This window comes from Calypte anna, chromosome 5A, assembly GCF_003957555.1.
Source record: "Calypte anna isolate BGI_N300 chromosome 5A, bCalAnn1_v1.p, whole genome shotgun sequence".
In the NCBI taxonomy this organism is placed as follows: domain Eukaryota; kingdom Metazoa; phylum Chordata; class Aves; order Apodiformes; family Trochilidae; genus Calypte; species Calypte anna.
The window spans coordinates 7,403,928-7,417,314 of record NC_044251.1 but is presented as its reverse complement, the minus strand read 5'-3'; the positions used below and the strand labels follow the sequence as shown (position 1 = coordinate 7,417,314).

The following is a 13,387-nucleotide window of genomic DNA, read 5'->3' as shown; positions in this document are numbered from 1 at the left end:
GGCAGTGGATTGAAGCCTCCTGCCTGCTGGAACAGCAGGAAATGGCTCCGAGCAGAGGAGATTCCAGCCCACATCTCAGGAGATCTTTCTCCAGGGATATTTTTCCTGTAGGTAGAAGCTTCTTGAATCCTGCAGGTACTTTTGCAGTTCTCAAAATGGATGTGTGCAAAAGTGTGATTTAAGAAGTCTTGAGCCTTGTGGTGTTCTCGTGGCACCTACCTAAAGATTTTTCACTAGGGCTTGAGGCAGCTTGAAAATTTTTTAATGCTAATTAATATTCAGCTGCTGGAATCTGCAGAGAGTAAGGTATCTGGGATGGTAAGTATGTATAGTTAGGTTCCATCCTTTAACTTAAAGCTGAACAGGACCTCTCCCATAGTCAGATACATTTGAAATGGAAAGGGGGTGGCAGGAAGGGGTTAAGAAACCAGAATTTTTCCATCATATTAGCAAAATACAGAAGATTTGTGGGGTTTGGGATAGAAGAAGGATGATGGGTTCTGTGAATCCCTCATGTTTCCTTCCCAAGTGCTGCTACTACTGACTTAGTTTAAAAGCATTTACCACCCACTTTTGCCTTTTCTGGGCATAAACCTTGTCAGAATGGGTAGGTAATGTGCCTCACTCTGCTTTGTTTTCAAAGTGCTGCTTTTCCTTCCTTGAGGTTTCCATGGCAACCTGGACCATTTGATTCAGTTGGAGCTCACAGGGCCTCCCTGCACCTCATCCTGCTGGGATTCTGCAGGTCCCAGCTCATCTTGGGTGATGTGTAAGGGTTCAGCAGTCAGCTCAAAGAACACTGACCCTTTCCAGACGGCCATCACTCAGCAAGATGACATGGATGTGCTTTTTGGGGTTACTAGAAGGTCCCCTGAAGAACAGGTTAGCTGGCAGGTCTCTGGTGGCTCAGCCTGGGAAAGCATCCCTTGGGAGAACTCTTAAAGGCCCCATTTTAAGTAAAGGAATTGGAGACCATGGTAAAGAAGTTGAATTAGAATAAAGAGCAAGGAGGTCTCTGGTGTGACCTCATCCTTGAGGTTCCTCAAGTCTTCAGATCTCTCTGAGAGGTTTTGCTGGCTGGGCAAGGCTTGGAGCAGAGTCACAGAATTATTTGGGTTGGACAGGACCTCTGAGATCATCACATCCATCCCCTGATCCACTCCCCCCGTGGTTCCCAGACCACATTCAGTCTCTTCTTAAAAACCTCCAGGGATGGAGAATCCACCCCCTCCCTGGGCAGCCCATTCCAATGCCTGAGCACCCTCTCTGGAAAGAATTTTTTCCTGATATCCAACCTAAACCTTGCAGAGCTGAAGCCCATGGCCTCTTGTCACTGATATCTGCCTGGGGGCAGAGCCCAACCCTTCCCATCCCAAGGGATTATCCAGACAGTGCTCCGTGGATCCAGAATGATGCTCAGCCAGAGGTTCGCTCTGCCTCCAGCTGTGTGTACAGCTGCTTAGCAGTCCACGTGAGGATGCTGGGTTTTCTCTCTCTAATCCCACAGACCCCCACTGAAGAGGGGGTTGGCATCCCAGCTCAGCTCCGAGTTCCCTCTCCTGCACATGTTGCCAGTGATGTCCCTGTGCCAGGGCTGGCTGGAGGTGGAAAGCTGGGTGAGCATGGTCCCAAAAAGCAGAAAAAAGCAGAAAAGAGGCCACTGGGCAGAAACTGGGAGGCTATAAAGAGCCTGGGCAGTGCATGGGATGGGGAAGTTTGGGCTGTGGCTCTGTTGTGCTCTCATACTGCAGGAGGAGTTCTCACCCTGGAGGGCTTCTGATGCGGAGACCAAGAAATGATGCCAGAGCCAAAAGATGAAGCAGGAGCAAACACATAACGTTCCAGGGGGCACATTGACCTACACCCACTTGGAAGCCCACTTTTTTAGGCTACAGTGCTTTAGTTGTTCCCAGCATCCCTCCCTCCCCTCATCCCATTTTCTAGAGGCAAATGTGGGCCAGGTTTCTGCTCTGTGCTGAGGTGGAGGCAGCTTTCCTGCCTGGCATGGCAGTGTCTTTAGCTTGGGTGTTTGGAAAGGACATGGAGATTTTGGAATGTGTCCAGAGCAGAGCCACTGAAATGCTCAGAGGGCTGAGCAGCTCCCTGGGAATCCAGGCTGAGGGATTGGGGTTGTTGAGCCTGGAGAAGAGGAGGCTCCCAGGTGAGCTCAGAGCAACCTTCCAATATCTGAAGGGGCTACAAGAAAGCTGGGGGAGGGCTTTGGACACGGGGGGGTAGGGAGAGGAGAAGGGGAAATGGTTTCCAAGTGGGAGAGGGGAGATGGAGGTTGGAGTTGAGGAAGAAATTCTTTGGGGTGAGGGTGGTGGAGTCCCCATCCCTGGAGGCATTGAAAAGGCATTTGGAGCTGGTCCTTAAGGCCATGGGTTAGGAGTTGGCTGTGGTGTTGGTGCAAGGTTGGGCTGGAGGAGCTTGGAGGTCTCTTCCAAGCTCAGCATTCTGTGCTGAGCCTCTGTGCCAGGTTTGCCAGGGAAGCTGTGGCTGCCCCATCCCTGGCAGTGTCTCAGGTGAGGTTGGATGGGGCTTGGAGCAACCTGGGCTGGTGGGAGGTGTCCCTGCCCATGCAGGGGTTGGCACTGGGGGAGCTTTAAGAGCCCTTCCAACCCAAACCAGTCTGGGATTCTATGAAAGGAGGGGGCCACAAGATGCAGTGTCCTGGATCTCTTGGAAGATGCAAGTGGAAGTGATGGGAGAGGGATTTCAAGTTTCCTAGCAGTGGTGTTTCCTGTTGGGAAGCACTGGGTGCCTGGCTGCAGGCTCCTGGGTTACAGGACCAGGATGCAGCCCTGGTACCCCCCTGTGCCTGGCAGCAAACCCTTCACTGCACAGAAGGCAAAATTTGCCAATATCAGTCCTACCCCAGTGGTGCTGGAGCCTTCACTGTTGTGCCAGAGAAGAGATGTGTTTCCCAGGGACAGGCTGACAAACCAGCAAGAAGAAATCCTTCCAGACCTCAGGGCAAGGCAAGTGCTGGATGCTGGGCTCAGGACAGAGCATCTTGGTGCAGCAGCAGCCACAGGGAGGATTAAATGGCCTGAGCATTGGCTGCCCCTCTGTGGCATCCCTCTATTTTTTATATAAATCAGTCTTTCCTTTAGTCACCTCATCAGTTCCCTCCTGGTTTCACTTCCCTGGATGACACAGGGGCTCTGGTTCATCTTAGAAAAGCTTCTTCTGGGTGTTATATCATTCTTCAGCTTTGGGTGCTCTGGGCTCTCATCTGGCAGGGCTGGGGTAACACTTGCTGTCTGCTTTTTGGCACCACACTGGACCCCTTCCTTGTGCTGCTGGAACCAGTGTTACCTCTTTACTGATGTGGTTGTAGTAATTTCTGTCAAAAGACCCCAAAAAGGTTTAGAAACTGGGTAAAAAAAAAGTCAGCAGGTTTTAGTTACCTGAAGTCTAATAGCTCATTGTCAGGAAAGTTCTGGTTAAAACCTTGCTGTTGATTTCTTTCTTGATTACTTGCAAAAGAGGCTTTAAAAGAGAGGAAAAAGGGAAATTTATTCTGCTGAAATACTTGGATGCTCTGCGGCGTTTTCAGATGCAGAAGGAAGTGGAAGATCCAATCAGAAGCCCTGAGATTTTGTTTGGGCACTGAGTTGAGCTTTGTAATCCTGACTCAGGAAGATTTCCCTTTCACTCAGCCTCTCAAGCATCCTCAGCCTTGGTGGCCAAGTTGTCAACCCCCCCTTGCTAGTTTTGAGGCTGATGTTTTGTCAACTCAGAGAAAGGAAAAGGAAAAGTCTCAGAAAAAATTCAGTTTCTTCAGCTCTTGCAAAAAATCAGCAGTTGGGTACAGAAGAGAAACCAAGCCCAGTGGTCACCAGCTCCACATGGGGGGACAGAAATCCCTGGGCAGAAATCTGTCCCCCAGAGGGACAGAAATCAGCAGCAAAGTTCCCCCCAGTACATGCAAATATTATTGGCTAGGTTTTTCTCTTTTTTTTTTTTTTTTTTTCCCCCCCCCCAAAGCTTTCCTCAGTTTAAAAAAAAAAAAATCTATTTAAAATCTATTTTGTGATGCAAACCATTTTTTTTTCAAGCTTTTGGACTTGAGGCAGGATGGGTGCTGTTAATTGCAGAAGGTATTATTGAACTGGAAATCCTCATTTCTCTGCTGCTTGGATCAGAGTAACAAGAAGACACAGTAATAACACTTAAAGCTGTGGGAGGTATTATTTAAACAGCTGAGTTTCCTGCAGCCTCTGGTCTCTAGCTGTATAAACCACAGGGTTTTTTTGTGTCCTGATGCCTCAGGAGCAGGGCTGGGAAAAGCTGCTGTGCCTTCTGATGCCCAGCAGGCCAAAAAAGGGAAATTTCATGTAGCAGTTTGCATCAGGGAACATTTTGCAGCTCTTTGTGAAAACAAAACTAAAAAAAAAGGAGTTTTATTGCTGCACTTGTGAGTGGTGGGATGACAGCCAAAGGCTGCTGAAACCTTGGCTTCTCCCTTCAGCTACCACTTTACATTTAAAACACAGCAATATGGAGAATTAAATAATAACAAATACTAAATTGAATTAAAATACATTAATAAATAATTTAAAATAATTCAAATGCTCCAGACAGTGTTTTGTCCTCATGGCACTGGGAATAAATTTTGTGGGGTTTCTCCCAGCTCATAGGAAGTCAGGCAAAACTGAAAGTGTGAGGTCCCTGGGGGTGGGGATGCTATGAATACCCATCCTTTATCTCAACCTTTTGTGTCCTGAGCCCCTCACAAGCCTGGCTGAGTGATTTTCCCCACTCCCCATCAGGCTGGGGGGGTCCATCCTCACCTGGCAGCACCTGAAGGGAACAGCCCCACTCCCAGCTGTGGGTTACAGCTCCTGGCTGGCTTATGGGGATGCCTCATTTCAACTCATCCTTCCTACACAACCTCAATTTCACCTTTTCCTCAGTTTTAAAGCAGCCCAAGCCTGAGCTGACTGCCCCTGGCCAAGTTCCAGCAGCCCTGGAACCTCACTGGGAAGCCCAGATCTGGGTTTTTTTTTTTTTGGTGGCAGTGAAAAATCCATGGCAGGTTTAAATTTCCAGTGTCCCAAACCCTGAGATGATTCAGCACTGCAGTGATGTATATTTTACAAATCTAAGGTAAGGTTCCATAGTTGTACTTCCATGGAAGGAGCTCTCAGCCTTCCTATGGCTGGGTGGTGGAATTCCTTCTCTTCCAGGCCAGATCCCACCTAGGGAGAGGCACATCCCAAGCTGTCCTGGTGCCAGGAAGCATTGCTGGGCTGGGGACATGGGCTGACATGGATAGAGGCTGGGATTGAGGAAGGAGGAGCAGCAGCTGGAGGAAGGGAAGAGGAGGACCCAGGATTCAGGGGTGAGCTGAGGAAGGGAGGCTCATGCCATGGAGCTGCCTGGAAAAAGAAAAAGTTGGGAATCAACAACTCAGCTGAGTTTCTCATCCTGCTGTAGGTTGGCTTGGAAAGAAATTTTTCAGCCAAAGTGGCCAAGCTATTCTTAAAACTGAGACATATGAATATGAGACAAGGTTTACAGTTAAAAACTTATTTTCTAGTGAAGCATCTTAAAACCCCAGCGTGTGGTAAGGTGGCTCCATGTCTGTAGCAGGCTGCCTGGGTAGATGTGAAAATGCTTCCAGGCACCTGTAATTCATCCCTTGAACACACACCCAAGCCTGAGGAACTTCCCCAATCCCTTGGTACAGCAGGGGAGGAGCTGGCAGAAAGAATTCTTCATATTCTGCCTGCAACCCCCCCAGCAAAGGACCTGAGCTGAATTCCTGAATATAGGAGCTGGTAACTGCTGCAGGGGAGGTTCCTTCCTCCTATTTTATTGCTTCAGGTCTCATCCTCATCTCATGCTTCAGGGGAGGGAAATTGTGATGCTCAGGGGGTGCAGGAGAGCCCCGACGTGCAGGGATCTGGGGTGGGGATGTGCCTCAGTCCTAGCTCCATCCCCTCGGTCCTCTGGAGCTTTCCAGTCCCCGCCCATCCCTCCCTGCTGTCCCCGGGGCTGTCCCCGGGATGCTGCCCCTCGGCACGGCCCGAGGAGGGAGCTGGCTCGGGGCAAACATCTCAGGAGACACAGGGAGCACTTAAAATGCTGCAGCCCTGGTGCTCAGTTGCCTGCCCAGCCATGAGCCTGCGGGGATGGGCTCCCTGCTGTAGGATTGCCCTCAGGCAGTCAGCTGTTGGGGGTGGCTTTTTTCCTTTTTCCTATTTTCTTTTTTTCCCTTTTTTTCCTTTTTTCCCTTTTCTTTTTTTTCCCCTTTTCCCCCTTTTTTTTCCTTTTTTTTCCTTTTCCCCTTTTCCCCCTTTTTTTCCCTTTTTCCAATTTTCCCTTCTTCCCATTTTCCCTTCTTCCCTTTCCTCTTTTTCCCTTTTCCCCTTTTCCCTTTTTCCCCCTTTTCTCCTTTTTCCCCTTTTTTCCCCCTCTCCCCTTCTCCCTTTCTCCCCTTCTTCCTTTTCCCCTTTTCCCCATCTCCCCTTCTCCCTTTTCCCTTTTTTCCCTTTTATCCCTTTTCCCTTCTATCCTTTTTTCCTTTTATCCTTTTCCCCTCCCTTTTCCCTTCCCTTTTCCCTTCCCTTTTTTCCTCCCTTTTTTTCCTTCCCTTTTCTCCTTCCCTATCTGCTTTTCCCTTTTCCTTTCCTTGTTTCCTTTCCTCTCCATTTCTTTCCAGAAAAAAAAAAAATGCTAAAAGGCTGCTGCAGTTCCAGCCAGCACCACTGGAAGGGAAGATGAAGGGACATCCAACCAACTACCCAAAGGGCCATGGCACCCTTGAGGTTGCCTTGCAGGTAACCAGTCCCCCATTTCCCCTGTGTGAATCCATTCCCCTGGCCTTGGGAGAGGCTTGGTTGGGTTCCCCCCAGGGAAGGGATTCTGCCCCTGTACTCAGCCCTGGTGAGGCCACACCTCGAGTCCTGTGTCCAGTTCTGGGCCCCTCAGCTCAGGAAGGATATTGAGGTCCTGGAGCAGGTCCAAAGGAGGGCAACCAGGCTGGTGAAGGGACTCAAGCACAGACCCTATGAGGAGAGGCTGAGGGAGCTGGGGGTGTTCAGTCTGGAGAAGAGGAGGCTCAGGGGAGACCTCATCACTCTCTACAACTCCCTGAAAGGAGGTTGGAGCCAGGGGGGGGTTGGGCTCTTTTCCCAGGCAACTCTCAGCAAGACGAGAGGGCACGGTCTCAAGTTATGACAGGGGAGGTTTAGGTTGGATATTAGAAAGAATTTCTTTATGGAGAGGGTGATCAGACATTGGAATGGGCTGCCCAGGGAAGTAGTGGATTCTCCATCCCTGGAGATATTTCAAAAGAGACTGGATGTGGCACTCAGTGCCATGGGCTGGGAACCACGGGGGGGAATGGATCAAGGATTGGATTTGATGATCTCTGAGGTCCCTTCCAACGCAGCCAATTCTATGATTCTATGATATTTCTCTCTCCCCTTCCTTTTCTTACCCTTTCCTTTGCCTTCTGTGGCCTTCACTCTGCTACCCACCAAGAGGAATAACAATTACCAGGCTATGTGTATTTCCTATAATTGCATTGCTCAGCAAGTCACCTGATGACATAAAACTTCTGTGATGTTTTTCCAGCAGTATTAATAGTTTCTCTTCCTGGATTTCCCAAGTCTCCACAGCCTCCCAGTAGATATTTTATGTAAAACATGCAGCATTTGAAATGTTTCCAGCCCTGGGTAAAGGTCTCCTCCAGCCCCTGTACAGTTCTCTGGCATTTGATGTGACTTCAGCCCTGTAGTATGCAGGAAAGAAATCTGCTCTGATGAGCCACGTGGCAGAGAGTTTCTGTAATCTATACCATGAGGTCACATTTCAGTGCTGGGAGCAAATGAGATTAAAGCCATGATTTAAAACCACTGGAGTAAATATAGTTTTTACATTAGCACACTGCAGGCCTAGCTTGGGTGCTTATGTCACAGGATATTTTTTTCTGAATTGTCTCAAATAAAATCTTAAGGCCTCCCTGTTATTACTATGGTGATGTTGCTCCAGCTCAGCAATGAAATTTCCCAGAGTGTTTTTTTTTGGTTTTTAATCAGAATTGGGAGGAAATTAAATGTTCCCTGAAGTTAAACCAGTTTGTCCTCGTGCTGAACCTTCTCTAGGAAACCAGATGGGCACTGGGGACTGGGGATGTGTGTGCTGGATTTTAGGTATCAGGTCAACTGGCTTCTTTTTTTCTTTTTTTTCTGCACCTTTTTCTGAACCTTGGATCCTCTTATTTGAGAGCAGATTAACTTTACCTTGCTCCATGTGAATGTGAAATGCTTTTCTCCACTGCTGGAACAAGGCTCCTGTGTCATCCCACAGCTGGGATGTGCTCAGGAAACTCAGTTCAACCCTTCCTATGCTGCAGGACCAAGGTCTCAGGAATAAAAACTGCTGTAAATCAGGCTCTGGTAGAGTCACTGTCCTGCAGGAAAGGCTTCCTGGACTAAGTTGAGCCATTAAAATTAATAAAAATACCCACAGCTGGAGCGTTTCAGTTTGGCCAAACAGAAAATTGTTCCCCTATTAATCTAATGGTGTCTTCCAGCAATAAGGCTCCAAACTGAACCTGGCCTTAAAGCTGCCTTGGGCAGCCAAGAGATAGCAGCCAGGTGCTTCATAAAGCCAAGGTTTTAATGTTTCTTTTACACAGGCAGGAGGCAAAGCAGCCAGCCTTCTGGAAACAGGCTAGCAAGTGCCTCTGGCCCTCTCTCTGTCCCAAAATGTATTCTTATTTTGGTGTTTATCCTGTCTGAAACAGGGTTGTAATCACAATGGTTTGTTTCTGGTGCAGGTCCTGAATCATAACCACTCCTAAGGCAATTGGAAAGGAGTTCTAAGTCATAGAATCATAGAATCATAGAATTGGCTGGGTTGGAAGGGACCTCAGAGATCATCAAGTCCAACTCTTGATCCACTACTGCTGCAGTTCCCAGCCCATGGCACTGAGTGCCACATCCAGTCTCTTTTTAAATATCTCCAAACACGAAGAATCCACTACTTCCCTGGGCAGCCCATTCCAATGCCTGATCACCCTCTCTGTAAAGAAGTCTTACCCAACAAAAAGCTGAGATTTTTTTTTGATGGGGAGCTCTCAACAAACAAGTCCCTTTCCATGTGCTGGACCACTGCACAGGACCCTGTACGTAAGCTTCTCTTTTTTTCTTTTCTGCCTCTGCACAAAAAACCCACATTTTGATGGTTTGCAATAAACTCCAGCAAGCTGTAGGTGTGCTGGTTTGGGTACAGGACCCAGGGGTGCTGGGGGAAGCATAGATAGGCTGATTTACCAGCTGGTGCTGGAGGTGACCCAGCTGGGTACTGCTGGGCTGTGCACAGGGGGTACTGACTGCTGGGAAACCTCCAGCTCTGTCCCTGTCCCCTCACCAGCACTGCCCAGGGTTCCTGCTGCTGTTGCTAAGCCTCTGCTTCCTTGCTGGTTCCTAAACAAGCTTCAAAAATATCTTCGAGTGGGTGAAGCTATCCTGGAGAATGTCTTTATAGGAACAGTCTCACATAAGCCCTGGAAGGGGACAGACCAACCATTTCAGGCTCTTCCTCCCTCGTGCTTTTCTGCTTTGCATCCTTCTGCCTCCTTTCCTATTCCTCTTGTGTGTTTTTCTTAACACTATTGGGTTTTTCCATCCCTTGGCAGGCACAGCTTTAGAGCAGGGTCCCAGCCATCACTAATTTGCAAGCTTTTGTTTCAGCTCAGAAACACTTGTGTGCTGCCTTTTGTCCAAGGATCTGATTTGGCATCCTATCAAAGGAGGATTTACAGAGCCCGCGGGGAAATGGGAAGCATTTTAGGATGCCTTCTAACAGGAAAAAAATGGAGCAGGTGTTTATGCTAGAGGCAGCAAAATAGGGAATGAGATCCCAGTATCTTGAGAACTGCTTAACCCTCTGTTCCTGATGGTTTCTTGTCTGTGAACATCCCGTGTGTAGTTTAAAGCTGGGTCACTGTAGCATTAGGGCATTTCACTCCAAATCATTTGGCGCTTGCTTTCAGGGTCTTCTTTAAGTCACTCTGCTGCAAGCTGGCATGATGAGTCTGTTAGTATTTTAATTTATTTTATTTTACAGCCACAGAAAATGGTAGAGAAGCTCTGAGGTGAGATGAAGAAAACGAAATTACCATTCCGCGAGGTAGCGAGGCCTCAGTAAACCCTGAGTAAACCTCATCAAACCTCCCTGACGCTCCCCGGGGCGCCGCGGGGCATGCGGGGGATGCCCTGGGGAGAGGGGGACGAGGGTGAAACAGGCTCGGTGGGAGAGGACGGGAGCAGAACCGGGGGTCGGAGGGGGAAGAGTGGTGGGGAAGGGATGGACAGGACCGAGGGCGAAGCCCCCGCGGGGTGAGCGGCGATGCCGCCTCGTCCTGGGCCCTGCCCCCTCCCCAGGGGACGAGGGGACCGGGGGTGGCGGTGCCGGGGGAGGCGTCAGGCGGAAGGGAAGCGCCCGGCAGAGGCTGCGAGTGGGCTCGGTGACCGTCTGAGCATGCTCCCGCGGGGGCAGCACCGGGATATATAACGGTACCGGAGCGACGGCGCCGGCAGCAGCAGCGGTTCCGCTGAGCCGAGGGGACGCACCGCTCCGATCAGCACCGCGCTCCGATCAGCACCGCGCTCCGATCAGCACCGCGCTCCGATCAGCACCGCGCTCCGATCAGCACCGCGCTCCGATCAGAACCGCGCTCCAATCCGCTCCGAACAACGCTCCGCATCGCATCACAAGGGCATCGCTCCACGCTCCGGTCCGGGCCGCTCCGATCCACTCCTCGCCGCGCTCCGCACCGTATCTCTCCGGACAGCACCTCTCCGCACCTGCCCGCGTTTCTTCGCTCCGTTCCGCGGGCTCCATCCCCTGCCCGCCGGAGCCTCGGCTCCCGGCACGGCCGAAGCAGCGCAACCCGGTCCGCCCGGTCCGCCCGGCCCGGCCCCCGCGGCGGAGGCTCCCGCGGGCGGCAGGATGGCCAGCAAGGCGTCGGAGCTGCTGGGGGTCTGCTCCAGTTACCAGGCGGTGATGCCCCACTTCGTCTGCGTGGCCCAGGAGTTCCCCTCGCCCGCCCGCCCCGCCAAGACCCCCAAGGGGAAGCTGCGGCGGCCGCGCCAGTCGCGCTTCAAGACGCAGCCGGTGACTTTCGACGAGATCCAGGAGGTGGAGGAGGAAGGGGTGTCCCCTCTGGAGGAGGAGAAGGCCAAGAAGTCCTTCCTGCAGTCCCTCGAGTGCCTGCGACGGAGCACCCAGAACCTCAGCCTGCAGCGGGACCGCCTCGGCAGCTGCCGCCTCCGCAACAGCCTCGACTCCAGCGATTCGGACTCGGCCCTCTGAGGCCGGTGAGAACCCAACCCGGTCCGGCCCGGTGGCAGGGACCGGGCTGCAAGGACCGGGCTGCAGGGACTGGGCTGCCCGGAGCCGCCCCCCCCTTCTCCCCTCCATAATCCCCCATCCCCAAAACCTCCGCCGGGCGGGCAGCCGCGTCGGGATGTTTTCTAAGAAAGCGCTTGTACCTTCGTTTCTATTTGATTGTATGAAACTCTCCGTTTAAAAGACAAAAGAAAAAAAAAAAGAAAAAAAATTTTCTATTCGTTAGAAGAAATGAGCTGTTTTAGATGCATTGAGCTGCTGGACTTTGTATTTATTTTTGCATTTAAACCGTTGACTGCATTTATTTAATATGTTTCTACCTGAATGTCTGTTATTATTTCCATAAAAGAGTAATAAAATGATATATTTGCACAGTACCTATCAGGCTGTCCTTATTGCAGGGGTCTAACTGTCCTCCTTCAGCTTCCTTCACCCCTTTGCAGGTATAATGGGATTTCAAGGCTGTCACCAGCTCCTGCAGAAGCAGTCATCCTTTCCTCGGAGAGATTTTTGCAGCCCTTACTGTCAGGTACATGCTGATGAAACAAAAACCCTTTTAAAGTGATTTTAGATAACTATTTGCTTGTTTAAAAATGACTGTGTTAACCTAAACTGATGTTTATGAGTTTTGATGACCAGTTTTGTCCAGTGCAGCTGGGCAAACCTAAATGCACCCATACTTTATGTTCTCATCCAAGTTGCTTTTTTCTCTTCTGACTCATGAATTGTTCAGTGCTGCAGAGATGCTTGGTAGTTGGTTATAATGCAGTTTAATTTACTGGAGGCAGGCATGCTTTTCTGGGAGTTCCAAAGCAAGGGTATTTTGCTGTGGGATAGGAATGAAGTTCTGTGGGGCTTCTCTGGGTGTGCATGGAAGATTTTTATAAGATTTTCTTTGTGCTGTATGCCCAGGGAGGTGGTGGAGTCGCCTTCCCTGGAGGTATTAAAGACAAAGGTAAATGTGGCACTTGGGGAGATGATTTAGTGGTGTAGGACTGATGGGTGGGCTTGATGATCTTGAAGGTCCTTTCCAGCCATGATGATTCTGTGACTCTGTGTGCCAAGGAGCATTTGAAGCTCCCTGTAGTAGGCTGGGAATATTTCCCCTGATTTTTCTCTATTCTCTTAAAATATTCCTGTGCTAAAAGTATAATCCCATGGCAGGGATTACTGCTGCAGTTTCAGCTCCCTCTGGCAGTCAAAACTTCCCTGTTATTAGGTGTTATTAGGATAAGGAGCTGTAGCCTCTAACTGTTCTGTTACAGATTTTCTGGGGAGTTAGAGCTTTTCTTCTTGCCATCATACTGCTAAACAGCATTCTGTGAGCTCCTTGCTGGAGGGAAGGGCTGGGGCAGAGGAGAAATGATGCAGATGGAGAACATGGTGCCTTGTTAGGGCTGGCAACCATGGATTTGTGTCCTCTGGCCACTGAAGGTCAGCAAATGACCTTCTTGAGCCTGCTGGTGGCTTCCAGCTCTAGGCAAAACTGAAGCCTGTCTCTGGTTTAAATCTGAGGAAAATCAGGGAGGGGAGTTGGGGGAAAGGGGGTGAAGCTTGGTTTTGGAGAGGTCCTTCTCCAACTTTCACAACTGCAGGAAGGGTTTTTTTAAAAAAATCCACTGCAGTTGGAGACCAGGGGAGGGTTTTGTGTGTCAGGAAACAGGTCTGGGTTCTGAGTTGATCTCGTAAATTGTTTAACCACCCCACCTCTGCTCCCCTGCATGCAGCCTATCAGCCAGCTTGTCTCCCCTGGCTCTGAGACCCCGGGGGCTGCTCTTGGTGTAGGCACAGTACATCCACACACACAATATCTATGTACAAGACAAAGCAACCTGAGCTCCAGCTTCCAGACAGGGAATCTGCTCTGCTAGAAATCACCCCTTCCTAGCAGCTGGGATAATCCCCCTGGAGAAATTCCTAATTCTGGGAAGCTGGGAGTTCTGAGGCTTTGAAACACCTCTGGGAACTCTGCAGCCGTGTGCCTGTAGGTTGCATAATGTTCCCAACGTGGTGC

The 13,387-nt window shown here is 50.1% G+C and overlaps 1 protein-coding gene across 1 annotated transcript; it reads left to right on the top strand.

Annotated features, from left to right (window-relative positions):
• The first annotated feature begins 10,571 nt into the window (after positions 1–10,571).
• On the top strand, positions 10,572–11,572 carry C5AH11orf96 (chromosome 5A C11orf96 homolog). The gene has a single exon (XM_030452011.1). It carries the CDS (start codon positions 10,975–10,977, stop codon positions 11,335–11,337), a length of 363 nt encoding a protein of 120 aa, XP_030307871.1. The 5' UTR covers positions 10,572–10,974; the 3' UTR covers positions 11,338–11,572.
• The last annotated feature ends 1,815 nt before the right edge of the window (positions 11,573–13,387 follow it).